A 12,527-nucleotide genomic window follows, 5' to 3' on the forward strand; every position below is an offset into this window, starting at 1 on the left:
TTAGATACTATAGCCTGTAGCAAAAGTTCCCTCATGCTTAGAAACTACTGTTCAAGTGGGAATATATTTGCATTATTGCCATTCAAAAACTACAGTATTCATCATTCAATTGAGCCTGGGCAGGATTGTGTTTCTACTGAAGACAATGAGAATTTTACCAGTAGGAGTGGGTTATAAAGCCATCATATCTGAATAAAATATGCATTTGGTTATTTGCATGTTTAGACACAAATATGACTCACACAGCAAAGAAAAATTCACGTACAGATCAGACACCAACAGTGCTTCACCTAGGGAAAGTTTGGTCTCTTTATTCAAAGCTTCTATGTGAAAGACAACACAATAATGCAAATTTACAGTACATTTGGCAGCTACAGCCACAGTGAAGTACCTTGCAGCAGTTATTCCGTAACATTTTATTTTATTCACTCGACAAAGAAAAGAAGAAAATACCATAGTCTAGCCTGGCCTGTCTAGTCCTGATTAATAGACGTTTGGAAACAATTTCTTGTGAAAAGCTTTAAAAACTATCAGCAGATTCATCTTGGTGGCATTTTAAGGGGCCTGCAACTGCTTGAAATGGCTCCCAACTGCCATGAAATAGGCCTGTGGCACTCTGTCATCATAGGTTACCCACAGGCAGGCAAATATTTGGCTTCTCTCCTTTCTGGCAAAAATAGAAACTTTTCTACCTGTCTTGCTTTCCTTCTTTTCTTGTTTACTGATGCACAAAGGGAAGTAACTGCACTGTGACCAAGGAGGGGCGGAGACCTCTTTTTGGGTTCATGCCTATTCTATCAAGAAAACATGGAGATACAATTACCGCTATTTCCTGCAATAAGTAACAAATTAAAAGGCATTACTGCTGCTGCGTTCCTTAGAATCTGGTGGGAAAGGAAAAAAACTTTTCTGCTATTGCATGACTTATATCTATTCTGAGTTAGAAAGACACCAATATACCCAGCAAACAAAGGGCTTAGAAACAAGCATAGGAAGAAACTGTGACTGAGAAAATAGGTCCCAAATGGTGTATTCAGTGTGGTGGTGGTGGGAATTTAGTGGAGAAACACAACTCTTGTTCAAGTGCAGACGATATATCCTTAGGTATCATTCAGGTTGGAGCTAAGACCTTCAAGCTCATGGCTAAATTCAGCTTTCACATACACCCCTGAAAATCCACTGATATCATTGGGGAGGCATGGCTATCAGGAAGAGAAGAATTTTTCCCATAGTGGCTACCAAAGGCTTTTTCGAAGGCAAGGGGGAAGGGGGTAATCCAGTACATTATATTCCATCACATCTTTCCAAATAAGCAAAGGCAGCTGCCCAAATTACCTCAGCCAATTCTAAAAATGTTCAGCAGTGCCTCTAAAGAAAGGCCTGTGGGCTGGGGTTGGAAAGAAACAAAGTGGGGTCAAGCAGAGGACATGTTAAGTGTTTCTGTGCACTGTGGCTAATCCAATATCATATGGTACATTTACAGTTTAGTTTGGATCACAGGCTCCGTAGCACGAATGTGAACACTAGGCAGGCAGAACCAAGAAAGAGGAAGCTCCCTGCTGGAGATGTCTTCATGAAACTTGATGTTCAAGTAAAAATCACCTGTATAGAGAAAGAGCAGGGCTCCAAAGCACACAGAATTTTTGGTTGGTTTCACCTGAAAGAGAAAGGGTGGAAGTTAGCTGAATAAAACAAATTTGGTAAATAATAATAAATAGCAGCAATACTTTGCCATTCTATAACTTCTTCCATCCAAGGACCCCAATGTGCTCTAGAAATATTTGTGAACTAAACCTCACAAACCCCCTTCACCACCCCAAGAAAGCAAATGTTGCTATCCCCTTTTTACTGATGGTAACACTGATGTAATGAGAATGAAGTTAAATGAGTTTTCCCCAAGCCCTGCAGCATGTCTCTGGCAGATCTCTGACTAGAACACAGATTCTCTTGAATCTACCACAATGTAGCTGTCTTTGGCAGAAGGCATCAGAGGTTTCCAGAACACTCAGGAACATCTAACTCTTAACCTTTATTTAGCAACCTTTGTATTAAAACACTGGTTCTTAGAATTTCACGCCTATTAAACACCTTGCTAAACACCATTTAACCACTTGGCAATAGCTAAATTCATCCCCATGAAGTAGCATTTATGGTAATACTGTCCAAATATGCAGCTCACTTCACCACCATTGGGCTAAATGAATTTAGTGGGAGACATTCCAGTAACACAGCAATCCTAAATTAGCACATCCCAATTAAGTATAGTATATTGAAGTATTATTTCATGTTTATATAGAGCCTTTCATCACACAGCAATTCAAATTATATATACACACACAAACTCAACAAAGCACTTAAATATGCACTTCACTTTAATTATGTGAATAATCCTATCCCTATTCAGCAAAGCATTTAAGCACAGGCTTAAATTTAAGCTCATGAATAGTGACAATGACTGCAAGTGGGGCCTCTTACACACCTAAAATTAACTACGTGCTTTGCTGAACTGGGCTGGTATTAGTCACATGTTTTGCTCAACTGGAGCCATAAAGGCTGAGCAGACGTCACTGAAACTTCTCCACAGATTTCACCTCTGTTTCAAAAAGTTGAAGGAAACTGAACGGGGAGTCCAGAAAGAAACGTTACTTGCCAATGAATGTTGTTCTGCAGCAAACTGATCCTGCAAGATGCTGAGTGCTGCCAAGACATGCTGAAATCAATTGGAAGTTTATCAGCATCTTGCAGGATCAGGCCTATGCAAAGCCATTCTTTCAAAGGTTGGGTTGCCTGGCGTGGTGGTGGAATCTCCTTCCATAGAGGCTTTTAAGGTCAGGCTTGACAAAGCCCTGGCTGGGATGATTTAGTTGGGGATTGGTCCTGCTTTGAGCAGGGCGTTGGACTAGATGACCTCCTGAGATCCCTTCCAACCCTGATATTCTATGACTCTATGAGTCTATAGGAGTCATGTGACAGAATATATGATTTCGGGAGGGATCTGCAGAGGCAGTGTTACAGAAAGGATGCTGTTGATCCTTATCACTCCCAATACAATACCCGGGAAATAGAGACCTGCTCAAGTAACAAAGAAAAATATTTTTCATTATTGTTTATTACTTTTCTTTTAAAGTGAACTTGGTGTTTGTGAAAGGTGCAGTACATATAGCACGTGAGAACACAACCCCGTTTAAGCACACATTTGAGATAACACAAGTAAGCTACTGTGCCAACTTGCCCTTGCTGCCTGCTGTCATCTAGGGGTGAGAGCGTAAATACAGTCCTATTCAGTGGTTGGCCTCTTGCTATTAAGGGCAACATCTGTGCTGGTGGGTTTTGTAAAGTAGATATTTGATGGCTATGAATTTATTCGTAATATTTATTTATACTGCTGTCGTATTTAGAGGCCCCAGTCAGGAACTCAGCCTCCATTGTGGTATACACTGTGCAGATAAATGAAAGATGGGCTCTGCCCCAAAGTTTACAGTTTTACTTAAACTACACTGCTGCTCCTCACTCGTTTCACATGGGACACTGAGAAGCTGTCAAAGAGTTGCTGATCGCTATTCCTGGGCTGATTCAAAATAACTGTCAACCACAATGAAATGTTTTTTCCCCCATTACCAATCCCCTAGCCCAGGGGTAGTCCATTATTTTTTGTCAAGGTCCAAATTCTTGATCAAAGTATAGTCAAGGTCCAGGCTCCAGAGAAATTAATAATAAATAAATAAAAATATTCTGGAGTCCGGTCAAAAGTGTCTAGTGGTCTGGATTCGCCCTCAGTCCACTTATTGACTACCTCTGTCCTGACCCATCTATTAAAAACATATTCAAACACACACACACTGAAAACAATATTGGTAATCACAGAGAACACAAGGAAACATGAATTCCTGATAATTACAGAAATTTCCAGGGCAGTTAGATTATTTTTGCTTTTAATTTGGGAAGTATCAGCTTGGTCTGAGCAACTAATCAGATAAAACATTAGTAAGAGCCAAAGGGGTATTACTAAAGTGGTTAGGTTTAAGGTGGCCACGATACAACCAAAAGAAATCTCAATCAATGCAAAAGTATTTTAATCAATTAGGCTCTGCACTATTATCTCACATCTCAAATTTCTACATCTGGAAATATGTATCACAATCTTGTTGATTACTAATAAACTCATCTTTCTTTTATGTTTTAAATGGACAGTGTCAAGTAGTTTTAACCCAGACTAAAAGTTAAATGTTAAAAACAAACATTTTGCATAACTTAAAATTCATATAAATATCTTAATGATTAAAAAACCAATAAAACAGTTTGTTTTTAATATAGATAGAGCCCTGCATTGCTTGAAACTGAAGGACCCAAACACAACTTCATTATAGAGAATGAGAAAGTGAACATGGACTTTCAGCTCCAAGGGAAACTGACCATTCTCCATTCTTTATGGCATGAAATGAAAAATCACGACTTTTGTCTTTTAAAGTAATAGTTCAAACACTTTTTCTGTGCTGCATAACAAAGAGCGTGCACTGAAAAGTGTGTGTGTCTGTCTATATAACCCCACTCTGCTCCAGATATGTCCAGAAACAAATTCAAGCCTAGTCTGGAAACTACAAAGATTTTCCGGGAGTCTGGCTTGGGTCTTTTAGAAGTCTGGCTTGGTGAGAAGCTAAAGTGGAGGATAGCAGTTAGGTCCAGAAAGGTAAACTCAGTTCAGCATTGATGACCAACCCATTTCTGTGTCAATGTAAATGATGGGCCACACTCTGCTGGTAAAAACTGGCTGATTTACACCAGATGAGAATCTGGTCTGATGTATCAGTCAGTTTATAAAAAGAGAACACAGATTCACTGAACTCTTTCAATCTCTGACCTAAGGTCTCTTTGAGGTCTGGCTTGGACCTTGATCATAATTCTGGGTAGCACTCATTCCTCTCCACAGTATCAATACCCAAAATACAAAAACGAGGTACCGGTTTTTGAAATTTACTTTTTGCCATTGATTAATGAGTCAATATGGGAGGATGAGAGAGACTCTGATAACATCAGATATACTGTTTGAAGAAATTTCCTTCTATGATCAGTATTTGGAGTCCTGAGGAAGTATGACAATATGTTATCTTTGGGATTTACTGTAGGAAAAGCCCTGATACCAATACCACAGAATAGAATACTTTTTGTCTCAGAAGTTCACATTTTTTCCCTTGGCCTTTTTTGAGTCAGAATTTGGACAAATTAACAAAAAACAACCACCACCTCTCATTACCTTAATAAGGGATCGTGTTTACAATAGAAGTGCTGGGTTGGCCCAATAGCAGGGAGAAAGCTGAAACTGCACCCCAGGTATTCACAAGAGAGATAATCTCTTGGCTTCTCGCCTCAGGGGAGACCCAATCATAAAGCAGAATATATTTCACTGACTTCTGCCTTCTCCCTTGCTAACCTCATGGGCAAGACTCTTCCACAACTGGGTACTTAAGCACCGGAATTCTGATTCAAAATCAACATTGTCAGAATGATAGCCCCAGGTCAAGAAATCCCTCTCTTGATGATTTCTGTTGACACATTTAAGCTGAAATTATTCAGCAAACAATACCATTAGGCTCCATTAAAATTCAGGCTGATGATGAATTCTGTACTCGCTAGCTTTAAAAAAATCTATTTTCTGCATATGTTGTATAGATGAAAAAACATGCACATTGAGTCGCCAGTGGTTAACCTTTAATTTCTCTCCAGCTCAGATTCACTTACATATTCAGTTTTGACAGTTATATTTTACTGGATAACTTAAGACCTGACCTAAGTACAGACCTGACCATACATTCACTCTCTCTTCATGTTTATTTAATATGCTACCAGAATCAGAGCATTCCTTACAACATTTCAGTATTTTTCCTCTGTTTTTCATTCCTCTTTGATTTTTTGTATCTTTAAATAACCGTCAGTGTTTTGCCTCAGGAACAAAAATCTCTCTGACTTGACATCTCTAGACTTGAAAGAAAGCTGAACTCTTCTTAGTAGAGACACAACATTTTTTGCATGGTTTTAACACTGATTTTTTTTTAAACTGAAAAATCAAAATGATGAGATCAGCCTTTATAAATGTATGTTAAGTAATAACTGAATGAACATGCTCATCTTATTGGTCTTTAATATTTATCTCATTTTCTCTATTTCAGTCTGTGGCGTTTCCTCATAGCCTGGCTAAAAATTCTTTGCAGTTTCTTTGTTCAGCCTGGAGGATATTTCCATTACCTTGCAGAAAAAGTTCTTTAAAATCTAAATGCTGGTGGGGTTGAATGCCTCAGTGGATTGGCAATATTGTATCAAACCTTTTATCAATGGTACAAACTCAGAGTTTGCCAGCTTGGTAGGGATCAAAAGCTATTGACATCCGAGTGGCCTGTGTCAAAGGAATTAGTGATCCTAAACCATTATATGGAAATGATTTTCTACATCACAGAACCCAACACCCTCTATTGGCACCAGTTGGGACCGCTGGTCAGCATCAGTACTTTTGGAAAATCAGGCCTCTTTAAAGTGTGCACTCCCAAATATTGAAGTTCCCGAAATCATGAGTTACTTTTGAAACCTCTCAGCCCTTGTTGGCAATATCAGTGAAAGATCAAGGATTCAATAGGCACGAAGCTGAATTCTCCTTTGGGGTGGAGCCCTTTAGGTCACATGGTTAAGAAACTTTGTTGGGCCAGTATGGAGAAGTTTGCACTACTGCTGCCTATGCTGTACCTTTTGTATCAATAAATAAAAGAGTTCAGTCTCCAGGGCTGCCAATCCCTCACCTCCAATAAAATTCACTAATAATAAGCTGCATATGTTGGCATTTGTTTTGGCATATCGATTTTTAATGCATGTGTCATGCAGATGAGTGGACTATGAAAAAGACAGACTCACTGAATCAATGTAAAAGGTGTTGGATCCAACAAAGGTGATGGCATCATGGAGCTCATAGTTGTGCACTCCATTTTGGTAATCCTGGTATGGGATCACCGTTAGAGCAAACGGGCCCACGCTGTGTTTGCTCCAGTTGGTCAGCTTCACCTCCAATGCGATGGGGTCCCCGACTTTGCAGTCTACTACAATATCACAGTCACAGACCTTTCCATCCACCAAGACATCTGCAATACAAGAAATGAATTTCACGTTATTTAGGACTTTTGCTGTAGGAACAGCACTAAAATTGGTCTCCATGAGAATCCTGAAAGATGCATAGCAATAATACACAGCAGTTTAGGCTATGGAGTAAAGACATATACTATGTAGCTACAACTGAACCTCAGAAGGCACTTTAGCAGGTATAACGTAATTATGGAAATTAAAATTTAGCTAGAATACTAGGGTTTACATCCCGTCTCTTGCAAAAAATGCCACAGAGTCCTTAATGACAACGAAGGAGACATCCAGTAAGAAACCCACGAATTACTTTCACTGACCAATTGAACATTGCGGCCTATTACCCGTCAGTGGCTAATTGTCCACCTTTATAAGAGGTAAAAACATTTGTTACATTTTTCCATACACAAAGAACAACAGATACTTTCAGTGTGAATAACTGCCAACCCCATTCTACTGTCTGGTGTGCTAAAGCTACAGACTTATACTCACCCTGCCTCCTTTAGGGATGTTAGCACAGCCAATGGTGCTATTTGGAGCCATCCTTGAGCTTGGAGAGGCTAGCCCTATGCAGAGGTAGAGGAGAAGGCAGCTCCTTGCGCCCTCATGCAGTGCAAACCATAATCTGGCCTAAGTAAAGACCTGACCATATGTGAGCTGCATTCCACCTGCTCTTTATGCATAAGTATTGTGCAAAAAGAACCAGGTAGTCAGCTGGGGGAGTGGGCAGCGGAGCTATACGCAATTCTCAAATACAAACTGTAACTGGCGATAGATCCTTTTCTGGATGCCCACATGTCCATGTGTCATAGCCAGAAATAAATCTCCCTGTTAATATGGTGACCTTTTAAAGCAAGACAGTCTGTGTTGGGGTTTGCAGTGTAATATATATATCACATACACTAATATCCAGCAATAAGAAAAAATGGGATTTCAAAATGTTACAGTGGCAGTAAAAGCTTGTCTACTTATTGCCCTTTATTTCATTCTGAGATTCTTATTTTTACTTCACAGTTTTCATTTATTTCTTTTTTTCTCATGGAGATAGCAGTAAATATAATGCCTCTAAACTGGTTACTGCTGGGCCAGCTGCAATCAAAGTGAGTGTGCCCAGTAACACGGCCCATTTGCTTGTACAGCAGTGAAATGATTCATTGCCTATACAATGTGAAATTGCTAGCATAATCCCCTGCTCTGAAAGGGTTTCCAGTTGTGCAATATCAGTGTACTTCACAGACTAAATTTCTCTCTGATGTACTGTAGATACTATGGCATTTCTATTTCACAACAGGCTCGTGTTCAGAGACAGGGAAAAGCTTTGAGCACATGTGAGAGAGACCACTCAGAGTGGATACATGCTCTCAGGATATCTCACATTCATGGGGTTGTTCGATTCCATTATTCCAACCTCCTCCCATATTACAGCCATTGTGAGATTCACGGTGTTACACTTTTCCAAAGAAGGTTTGAGTTGTATTCATCAGAATGTGCCTCTTTTCTTACAGATATTATTTCTTATTCTCCAGGAACGTTCAGACATGCTCAGCTCGGAGAGAGCATATTTCTCACAAGAGCGAGTTTCTGAGTTTTGCATTGTTGGCTCAGAATCAGAATATGATCTATGCTTCTGTGATGCCCACTGAGCCTAGGAAACTGAACAAACCTTGAAGCACCAATGAAGAAAACAGCTAGCAAGAATGAAGAAACAAGTTCAGAAATTAACATTTTTTTGACAGATCCATTCAGCAAATGACAGGCTGATCAGTCAAAGGAAGTGCTCTCTAAACTTCCTTTTGACCAGAGCTGCCATGTCGCAACAGCAAGAAGCAAGTACGCCACACAAGAGGTACAACAGTCGGAGCAGACACGATGCTGACACAAGGAGACCAAGCTGTTGGCGTTATGTATGTCACTTTTTAGAAAGATTCCAGTGGTGTGGTTGAAAATGAGGCCTATTTAAGCAAAACATTTCCATTTCCAGTAGGATGCGCGGTTTATATGATTAGAAGGAACACACTTCACAGTCAACTGTAGCATTTTGAGGAGGGCTTGCAAAACTATTTTTGTACTACGGCACCCAAACGTAACGGTCTTCTGCACAGCACGGTCATATGACTTTCTACAGTAGTGGTTTCTCAAACTTATTTGATCATGCAACCCCCTATTCTGTGTCTGCAGTCGGTTATGCCACCAACTGCAGCGCAGAAGTAAGGGTGGTATGGCATTATCACCCTTACTTCTCTGCTGCTGCTGGCGGCGGTGCTGCCTTTAGAGCTTGGTACCCAGCCAGCAGCTGCCACTTTCTGGCTGCCCAGCTCTGAAGACAGAGCCATTCCGTGCCACATTTACTTTTATGGGGCAGTTGGCAGTGGTGCTGTCTTCAGAGCTGGGTGCCTGGCCTGCAGCTGATGCTCTCCGGACACCCAGCTCTGAATGTGCACAGTAAGTTTTTTTCCCCCTAAAGCTTCTCACACACCTGCAGAATATATTCCACACTCTCTCTCCAGTTTGAGAACCCCAGTTCTACAGGACTGTCGAAGGACTTCAGGGTAGGCTAGCAAACTGGTCGTTGGGGACATATTCCAAACTGAACTGACTCGTTTCTCACACAAAAATGTGTGTGTATGAATCTAAACATTAACATTTTCCAGCCTACTGCAGCAGAAGCAGAGACCAACTGCTTCTTTGCTCAACCCAGGTGCTCTATTTCTTTTCACATGTCTCTCATGGAGGAAGTGCTTTCAGTTTTTAAAAATTACCCTTTACTTTGGTTGCCTCTTACCATGGGGACTTGCAGTAGTGAGCTTTACTGGCCCCAAAGACTGCCTCTGGCTCACACGAATCTTCAGAAATATTCAACGAGCTAAGTGCATGAATCTTTATTTTAAAGCTACTCATCTATTTGCCATTAGGTTTTCAACTCCAGGCGCGGAAGCAGGAATTATGGATGAAACGTTTGCTCACTGTCCCCATCATGTAACAACAGTTCAGGCTGTTGCTTCACAACATCTTTAAATGAAAACAGTAAATCCACAAGAAGGTGAGGAAATAATACCCACCTCCAACAAATCAATTTTCTTTGGTATTCCTGAAAATCAGTTCACTAAACATTGATTTTGAAAGAGACACAAGGAGAGAGGAGTCTTGTGTGTCTGCCTGTCTGTCAGTAGATGGACTAATTATTTCCTGTCCTCACAGCAGTTGGCTGTACATTTGTAGTTATAAAGCCAACTATCTCAATAACATGACAAATGACAAAACACGTGCATCTGTGCTGTAGAATACTACGGTAAACAGTGTTTAGAAACAGTTACGTTTCATCAGAGAAAGCCTCTTGATTTGACATGCAGTTTTACCCCCTTCCTGACATAGAAAGCACCTACTGTACCATACTTTAATCCATGGATAGAGGAAAAGCCATGTGTATAGGGTCTATTTTCTGTGGATTTAGCTTCCTAACACAGATGGCATATAAAAGCTGTGATTGCTCACACCACTGCTTTGCAAGTGAATCATTACTGGCTTCAGTATACGCTTGCTCTGAGTCATATGAAACAGCAGACTGTGGCAGTATCTACATCTTGCTAGAATTCAGATAAAAGATAATCAGTGTTTCAGAAAATTAGAAGACAAGAGTCTAATGCAAGCACTGATACAAAATATAATAGGTGCAGGGAAAAGTCAAGCTGTCAGGGAAGAAACATGAAGGTTTGGATGTCTGCTACTGGAGGAGAGAGTTTAATGCTTTATTCCTAGATATCAAAATAAAGCAATGGAATGAGTCCTTTTTCTTTTCTCTCCTTTACTTTTCATGTACCCCTTACATTTCATTTACTTTCACATGCCTTCACATGCTTTACCACAATACATGGCAATACTAGAAATTAAAGAAGGGAAAGCCCTAGAGGGCATATTGTCTGTCCTGCATCACCAAACTGATGCTATATAAGTGCAATATATTTATTATTATTACATACGCTAGTGAGGACATATATACTGAGAGGGGAAACATTGTCTAGTGGTTAGAACTCAGGATAGAAGGTATTGAATTAGCACAATACACCTCTACCCCGATATAACGCGACTCGATATAACATGAATTTGAATATAACGAGGTAAAGCAGTGCTCGGGGGTGGGTGGGCGGGGCTGCGCACTCCAGCAGATCAAAGCCAGTTCGATATAATGCAGTTTCACCTATAGTGCAGTAAGATTTTTTGGCTCCCGAGGACAGCGTTATATGGGGGTAGAGGTATATAAGAAATTAGGTGAATAGATAGAATCAGGAGTCCTGGCCAGCCTACTGATTCCCTGATTTAGGCAAGGCATTTAACCTCTGTGCGAGTTCATCCTTTTGTTACCTACCTACACACTAGATTAATGTATACCACAGGGAGGCTGAGAGATTTAACTATGAATAATAGTAAAAAATATTTCACAATTCATATAACATCTTTCTTCCATTGTTTTAATGTGCTTTACAAAGGCAAACTAATGTTTCTAAAGGGCTTTAAAATTCTCAGATGAAAGATCCTGTATCAGTGAAAAATGTTGTTATTTAGCGTCTGCAAGGTGAGACTGTCAGAATCACCTGGTGAAAAAACTTGCACTTGTAAATAAATACCAATTATTATTAATTCTTGTCTCAAAATCAATATCTAAATATATTAATACAAAATAAGCAGAATACTTTACATATCCTTGTTATTTGCCCAATTCCAATACAGTTTCTGTATGAGCTTTGGCAACTCACGGCTATAATTCCAAACTTGTGTGCTGAAAGTTCTATGTACCGATACTGTCATGGTTAATTGGATTTGTGCACAGAACTCCCTATGCACCATTGTGAAAGTTTAGCTTGGAAAACAGCATACCAATGGGAGTCTGAATGTTTATCCTCAATGAAAACACATATTCTGGCAATGTTTACACTCATCTTTCAAAGTTTATATTGATTTTGAGATACATACTGTATTGTGTGGGTGATTTGTACTATTCCTCATATTGAGGGAAACAGAGTTTTCAATCAGATATTTGCCCTTAAAGACCAGGGGCCATATCATCCATTGGTGTAGCTGCACTGATTTCAGTTCTCTCTTCCTCTCTCTCTTTTTTTTTTTAAACAGTTTACACCAGCTGAGAATCTGGTCTGGGATTTTTAATAAATCTTAGAGCTTAATTTATTCAAATGAGAAGGTTAACAAAATTTAAAGCAGCAGATGGCTAGAGGAGTAAATAAACTCACTCACTTGACAGATACAAACTGATCTTCAAGCCCACAAACGCAGACGGCAACCAGCTGCAGTGTGATAGGCTTTTTTTAAATGTTGTTATAACTGTGCGAAGGAGGTTACTTTTGCTAATCTGTATATATGAGAGTGGAACACTAAGGCTTTGTCTACACTAGCGTTTA

The 12,527-nt window shown here is 39.8% G+C and overlaps 1 protein-coding gene across 2 annotated transcripts in view; it reads right to left on the bottom strand.

The window, feature by feature from the left end:
• Nucleotides 1-285: 285 nt before the first annotated feature.
• TRAPPC9 (trafficking protein particle complex subunit 9) overlaps nt 286-12,527 on the bottom strand; it is an 840,301-nt gene continuing 828,059 nt past the window's right edge. For both annotated transcript variants that reach the window (XM_050940629.1, XM_050940628.1), the window contains exons 22-23: nt 6,898-7,121; nt 286-1,657 (exon numbers count right to left, since the gene is read on the bottom strand). In XM_050940629.1, coding sequence (XP_050796586.1) covers nt 1,478-1,657; nt 6,898-7,121 — 404 coding nt within the window. In that variant the 3' untranslated portion in view covers nt 286-1,477. The remainder of the gene's footprint in view (nt 1,658-6,897; nt 7,122-12,527) is intronic.

This window comes from Gopherus flavomarginatus, chromosome 2 (genome assembly GCF_025201925.1).
Source record: "Gopherus flavomarginatus isolate rGopFla2 chromosome 2, rGopFla2.mat.asm, whole genome shotgun sequence".
In the NCBI taxonomy this organism is placed as follows: Eukaryota; Metazoa; Chordata; order Testudines; family Testudinidae; genus Gopherus; species Gopherus flavomarginatus.